At 37.5% G+C, this 7,500-nt stretch overlaps 1 protein-coding gene and 1 long non-coding RNA gene across 2 annotated transcripts in view; one reads left to right on the top strand and one right to left on the bottom strand.

Moving 5' to 3' along the window:
• LOC138016773 (uncharacterized) overlaps positions 1 to 3,573 on the top strand; it is a 5,660-nt gene extending 2,087 nt beyond the window's left edge. The window contains exons 2-4 of the long non-coding RNA XR_011125870.1: positions 531 to 782; positions 1,917 to 2,107; positions 2,861 to 3,573. This is a non-coding gene — a long non-coding RNA (uncharacterized lncRNA). The remainder of the gene's footprint in view (positions 1 to 530; positions 783 to 1,916; positions 2,108 to 2,860) is intronic.
• Positions 3,574 to 6,772: 3,199 nt separating this feature from the next.
• Positions 6,773 to 7,369, bottom strand: LOC138017439 (uncharacterized). The gene has a single exon (XM_068864526.1). It carries the CDS (start codon positions 7,367 to 7,369, stop codon positions 6,773 to 6,775), a length of 597 nt encoding a protein of 198 aa, XP_068720627.1.
• Between the last annotated feature and the right edge of the window lie 131 nt (positions 7,370 to 7,500).

Below are 7,500 nucleotides of genomic sequence, written 5' to 3'. Positions count from 1 at the left end.
CTCCTAAGAGGAGTTAATTTAACTCCACCAAGAGTAATTTTTACTCTTACTAGTTTAATACTCAAAGGCAATGACTTTGCTAGAGTAAATTTTACTCTCCCTACAGAGTAATATAATATGCTGGAGTTAATTTTACTCCTACTTATCGGGATACTGAGTAAAGTCTACCCCACTTACTTTCTGAGAAAAAAAGTAGAAGAGGATTTTACTCCTATGTATTTTTGTAGAGTAAATTTAAGTTTATCCATTCTAAGATGTGGAATTGGGGTTGTTTTATTTTTTTGAAATCCACCGATTAATTCTTTGTTTTCGAGGAGTTGGAGTGAAAAAGTGGAGTAAAACTAAACGCAGTAAAATGTACGCCTCTTATTTAGTACTCCACTAATTAAGAGTAAAGTATACTGCCCTCCAAGTCAACAGTTTTACAGGATTAAAATCCTGTTAATGAAGGCCGGTATCTTTCCACATTTTAGTGAGGGTTAATACGATGAGGCCGCTCTGAATCTTGCTGGTTTTTTCGTTTTTAATAGGACGACGCGGTAAGAAAGAAAGATATCATTTCCGCCATATTGGATAACACACTAGAGAACAGACTGGAAACTAGTGAGCCGTTTTGGTCAGCAGTCACCGGTGCAGCCTTTTACTGATTTCGGCGGGTCTTTCGGCGGTTTCACTCGAGTTTGAATCAACGATCACAATTTGTGCTGACGAGTTTTTCGTTTGTTTACTCTTTAAATGCTGATCCAAAGCAAGGAAATGCTTACAACAACTCAAGCAAAAAGGTAAGCGTTAACTGAACTATGAGCAGATAATATTTGATGCCTTAGGCCCGATTCACACACTGCGTACTTTTCATGAGCCGAACTTAATTCGAGTTCGACCGACACAAATTAACAGAAGTACGCCTGTTGATTGAGAAGTCGAACTTAACTGGGCCCTCCACAGCAGTTCCAAAGCCATTACCAAGAAAACCAATTGATTTTGTCAGCGATTTTCATGTAGAAGGCAAAACATGGTATATGCATGATCATGAAGTTCGGCACATGAAACGTTCGACGTCTGAAATCAAAGCCGATCCACGGTCATGCTAAAGCCGAATTCCCGTCTAGGCCAGGCGAAAAGAACGCCTGAGCCATTCCAAGTTAAAATAGCCGTTCTTAATTGATTCAAACGTCGAACTTTTCATGTATTAAGTTCGGATCATGAAAAGTATGGCGTCTCAGTCGGGCCTTATTGTCTTCAAAAATGACAATTTAATGTAAGCTTATGTAGAATTCAAACCATGCACCTTCAAGTCCCAAATTTGTCAGGCAAGGATATTTAGTTTGGCTTAAGTGCTTTAACAAAATGGTATGTATTTCACAAGAATAATGAAGCCTTAGATCAAATGGTTAAGCAAATGATTTGGTATTAGAGTGCTCTCACCGCAAATGACATGATGACAGAAAGCAGAAAGCTTCAGCTGTCATTTAAACTATAGTATTCAATGCAAATAGTATGTTAATGCCTGCATGAGATTGTTATTATTGGCGTTTAAAGAAAAGAGAGCCAAAGTTTGACGAGTCTGCTTTTCAAACACTTACATGTACATTATAACCGAAGTGACATTGTCTGACACTTGTAGAGTGCAGACCCCAAACTAACCATAACTCACAGTTATTGAAAGCTAAACGTTTTAGTTAAAATGGGTGTTTAAAATCGCTATTTGTAGGCAGTCTGCAGTTGTCATACACCTTAGAAATAATCAGCTTTATTATTACCAGCATTTTTTTTTAGACATGTGATATTGACTGTTGTTATCTGGATGAAATTCTTATGACATCTTTTATCTGTAAGTAGCAGTAATAATTTTTGGTTGAATTATTTTTTTCCAAGAAAACTGAAACTTTTCACTATATTTGTTTGTTGATTTACAGTTCAAATTGAAGGTGGGGACAGCTGGGAATTGGTTCATTAAAAGATTGCTGGGAAGTTTTGGCAGAGAGTTGGTTACAGAAAGTGCTGAGGCAAGCCAAGAGGATGCCTTCTTCTTGCAACATACAGTACATACCACTACATGTATCATCTATGGAAGAGGAGTTGGAGGAAGCCCCAGATAAAAGAAAAGGTTGGTGCCATGAAAAAATTCCTTTGAGGCATGTTTCTGTAAAAAAGCTGTAATGCAGTCAAACAGCTGAAAGTCTGAAAGACTTAGAAGCTGCTTGTTGCTTTTAAACAAGTGATGCATATATATATATATATATATATATATATATATATATATATATATTTACAAATAACTCACATAAATTACACTTTAACAACTAATTCTTGACAGTCACTGCAATAAAATAATTATAAAGCACTGTCTGAGTTACAGGCCTGTGTACGTATAGACTAATAATGCCTAGCGATTAGTGGAAGATGATGCTGCAGTTTTATTTATCCATTGTCTCACCCAAGATCTGCTTTCAGTTTAAAATTTGAAATACTTCTATATGTAAATACCTCATCACACATAATTTTTTTTGGAAAAGTGTTGAAGACTAAGAAAGCATCTGGCAAAATATTTTCAAGATTTGTTCCATGAGTTCCACCACTATATGTGTACTTTTATAATTATGACAAAATTAATTTGATAGTAAACTGAGTTACTCAATGAATCAAGAAAATTGTTACAGATATAATCTCATGCAAGTACCCATATTTCATGTGATTCCATTTATTTGGTACACCAAAATGGGTGGCTGGTGTCTTTTGTTTCTCAGCATTAGGGATGTATTAGATTTGTGCTCTCTTCCTATTTTGTTAGAATATTGTAAAATGATCTTAATTTTGGAAGGGGTTATACTAATCATTATTCTCTTTTATTACTTTTAAGGATGATGAGTCAATCAATGGAGAGGTTCTAAAAGCAGCATTTGCAAGGATTGTTGCTAGCTTCTGGCACACTAATTGAACCAGAGACATTTACCTTGTGGCAGAAAGCAAGGTTTTGTTAGAACTTTCATTTGCTATAATTGTTTTGATGGGAGCATACTTAATTATCAGCTTAATCTTAGGGTTTTTTTCTTCTTTTTGGAAACAAAAAGTTTTTACTTTTTTCTTAATGTAAATTATCAACTTAAGTTCTGAATTTTTTCCTTTTGGAAACAATTCTGTTGGAGAAAAAATGAACACATTGGTAAAGTTCAATGTTGGCAAAATTTTTGCATCAGTTAACAAGGCATGTTCCATTTTTTTTACGTTTCACTTCTTTCTGTAAGAACTGACTTGTATTACATGTACATAAAACCCATTTTGTTATACTGAGTCACATTTATCCAAGTATGTTGTATACTTTAGTTTTTGTAATTGAAGTTAGATTTTGCAGCCATTGTTGCAATCTGTAATCAAAACACATACCATTCAATTTATCTTTGTTTAAGGCAAGAACCCATTCAGCTGATTGCCATTTTATTATTGCCTGAATAATTAGAGTAAAGATAGCTTTGACTTTTGCGATGTATTTGTGTGTGTATACATTGTATTTATCATGTCCATTCTTTGCAATCTTATGATTAAAATTACCAGTATTAGATGCTTCGTTGTAAACCTGGTGTTTTCTTTACATAATATTAAAAAAATGAACTTTTTATGGTTATGAGAAATCTGACTGTAAATGAAGGTACAGGAGATCTATTGAGGGTGAATGTGTTCTGTAGAAAGAGTAAATATTACTCTGACAAGGGGAGTAAAGATTAAGAGGGTAAATTTTACTCTTGAAAAGGAGTGGTTTTGTACCTTTTTGTCTCACCCCAGTTTTGGAGTTAATTTAACTCTGTCGAGGGTAAATTGAACTCCATTTAAAGAGTTCAATTCACTCAAATTACAGGGAGAACTTCTATCGTAAAACACCGCATCAATGGAAACTTAACTGGAACATTTGAACGGGAACCCAACAATACGGTTTTCTAACATATTTATCAACAGGTTGAAAATCATAAAAAATATTAGCAAAATCAATATAGTATCTAGAAAACGTTGCAAATCAAGTTTAGTCCATCGTGACTCAGATACCCAGGTTATTCCGTAAGTATTGCTTAAGCGTAATTCTGAGCCAAGTTTGGAATTATACGAGCATGCGCAGCCATCGCCGTTGCCGTTGCGGTCGTCTTCGCCAGCCCCAGTCCCGCTTGTGCCCGTAATGCGCGGCAATTCTACGTTAAATGAAGGGGTAGTTTCTAAAGAAACTGTGGTGCTGCGTCGGTGGGGAAGTAGTATACAAAAATTTGGTTTTATCAACGGAGTTGATAATGTAAATTGGCCACCGTACAGAGATTCTAAAAGAATACTAGACTGTACGGTGGCCAATTTACATTATCAACTCCGTTGATAAAACCAAATTTTTGAATTCTACGTTAACTTCCTCCAACTGAACATCCCTAGCTTCTCTTCTCCGCCCATTGGACAGATTTTCATTTGTCTTTTACAGTATTGCTCAGTTCAAACAACGAAATGTTTTGGCTGTGGCAAAACTTTAAAGCCCAATTCTTCTGTATCTCCACCTCCAGGAGATCTTGTAATCGTTTCAAAGATGGCGCGAGGATGAACTTTCCAAGGGCAACTATTCAGAGAGCCGGGAAATGTTTATTTTCACTGTCTTGTCCACTGTGTACAACGTAAACAACCTTTTTTGTAGGGCAGGTGGTGTCCATTTCCTCTAGAAATCGAAACCGCTCACAATTACACACAAGCAATACTTAAAAGGGCTATTTCACGGACAATCATATTTCATGACACCCAAAATGCCTAAAAAGTAGAATGAAACATTACAATAACCACTTAAAACTGTTGACCAACATAAAAAAAAATACAGCAAAAGGAAAGAAAAACATTTGGGTAGCAATGATCATAGGTTATTTTCATTATTTAGTTAAGTTAGTCATCCCTTGTTTTCCATAGACCCCGGCACCACGTGTTTTCCACAGACCTCGGCACTCCTTGCATGGCCCCGGCACCCCGGCACCCCGTACGCCGCACCCCACGCCCCGACTTTTCCACCAAACCGTTTTGTTGTGCAAATGTTGTTGAGATCACTTCGTGTGTATATACCAGTATCGCGATCTTCTTATAGTTTTGCCTATGCGCGAGTCGTCAATATTTCGTGGTATTGCCGTATCACTTGCGATTTTGAGGCGGCAATACCACATGTGGTATTGCCGTCTCAAAATCGCAATTTGTTTTTAAAATTTCGCAGCTTGGTAAATATTCTGCCACTATTCACAACGATTTTAAAAAACGATTGTTCTAATCAATAACACATGTATTCTATAATTGTTTTTAAGAAATTTTAATAGCAACTAGATAACTGTCTAAATACTTATAGCGCATTACTTTCATTACTTAACAAATACGTATACTAGAAAAGGGTATAAAACGATTCTCCCCAAAATATACCACTTAAGCTTGTACTTTCAAATGCCTCATCGATGACAAAGCAGGAATCGAACGACTGATTACTGCTAGTTTTACAGATATCGATGAAATACCGGAATTTTTGTTCCTCATATTTGATGCCTTCGTAGTGGAAAGTGAAGATACTATTTTTATCAACATGTAAGGAATACAGATTATAATTACTTCATGGTTGGTGAGTGCGTACGATATTTATTCACGAGTTGTGAAGGATCACGTAAACGAACGAGTGAGCGAAGCGAACGAGGGAGTTTAACGATCCTTCACAACGAGTGGGTAATAAAAATCGTACAAACGACCCAACCATGAAGTAATTTGTTTATTATATAAATACAGAGATCATAAAGTTAATGAGGTAAGTGTTAATCTAGAGGCTATCAAACCACCGATATGATCGTGAACAAAATCCCCAAACAAATATAGCAAACTGTTTTTGAAACAAAAGAAATCTTTATCTGCCAAACCTCGCTTGAGCACTTTTAAAACTTTTAAAGATCTTCTGAAGTATTTTGCGGAGAAAACTAAGCAATAAAAAATCAAAAACTTTGAAAACCATACACCAGTCTGCCGCCATGTTTACAAATGTTACTTCCGTTGTCTGTGCACAGGCCACTCGCGCCAAAGTTCAACATAATATTAGCCAATCAAAAGGCTGATACGACATTTTTTCACCAGTGAAAACATCGTTTTTATTTCATCACGGACTCTATACTTATGTAATAATACTGATATCGTCATGGATACGGAGATATCAACCAATAACTATTTTGGCTTTCTTTTTTTTTTTTCAAATTTATTTATTTTAATTGAACACATAACAGAAGTTTACATTACACTTGAATACCAAGGTACACATAAGAAGAAAAAGAAAACAAACACAACTTATAATCTGACATACAAGCCAACAACAAGTCAAAAAGGGCGAATGAAGTAACTTGAATCATTAAAATTTCTCAGCTTTGTATTTAAAATTAATCTTATTAACAAAATCAGAAAAAAATAATCGAGCTCTCTTTTAGCTTGTTTGAATAGATGTAATACATCGTGTATAAAAAAGTATAGTTAAACTTTCTCACAGCCCCATGCCCAGCAAGGCTTTGCTTGAACAAGCTGGATATTCTAGGGCGCGAGAAATTCTGTTCGAAAGCCCGGTTCAAAATTCAAAAACTGCAGTACTTCCATGTGCTAACACAATCTGTTTATTCAACTAGATCCAGTCCCCACACGGGGATAGCGCCTGGCGCTTACAAACAAACAAGTTCAGGTTGATCGCGTGTCCATCCTCCCCCTCCCCGTTACCTGCCGAAGAGCGGCTCCGGATCCTCAGCTCTTCTCTCTACGTCACGTACTCTGCCTGGCCAGCGACGTTTAACGGGCACAGTCTCTTTATCGGACGGATAAGTTTCTGTCCCTTTGTGCTCACTTGAACGACGCGTACCTGTCCATCCTGACCGGGGAACACTTCCTCCACTCGACCCAGACGCCACTGACCGCGTGGGGCATTCTGATCAACAACGAGCACTACATCCTCAACTTTCAGGTTGTCTTTCACCTCTCTCCATTTCTTTCGCGTGTTAAGAGTTGACGGAAACTCTTCTCTCCACCGCTTCCAGAACACCTTCACCAGGTTCTGAATCAGTCTCCAACGGTTCCTGGGATTGAACCCTATATCATCGGTAACTTGAGGTGCTAGTTGTCCTCCTAGTTTCCCAACTAAGAAATGGTTGGGCGTCAACACTGGCTTATCTCGCGGGTCAGCTCCTTCATAAGTCAATGGTCTCGAGTTCATCAATGCTTCTACTTCCTTGATAGCAGTCTGCAGCTCGTCGTCGGTCAGCCCTGCATTTCCAACTACAGCCTTCAGGGTTTTCTTAGCTACTTTAACCAGCGATTCAAACACCACAATTCCATCTGATCCCGTCACTGGCAGCATTATCTGCGATCTGCTCTTGGTCCATTGCTAGGATAAGTTCTCTCAGCTCTCTGTCCGCTCCTTCGAAGTTTGTCCCATTATCGCTTGTAACTTCTTCCGGTCTTTCCCTGGTGGCCACCATTCGGCTGAAC

This window comes from Montipora capricornis, chromosome 9, assembly GCF_036669925.1.
Source record: "Montipora capricornis isolate CH-2021 chromosome 9, ASM3666992v2, whole genome shotgun sequence".
Taxonomy (NCBI): domain Eukaryota; kingdom Metazoa; phylum Cnidaria; class Anthozoa; order Scleractinia; family Acroporidae; genus Montipora; species Montipora capricornis.
The sequence above is the reverse complement of the archived record's forward strand: the minus strand, read 5'-3'. Positions and strand labels throughout refer to the sequence as shown.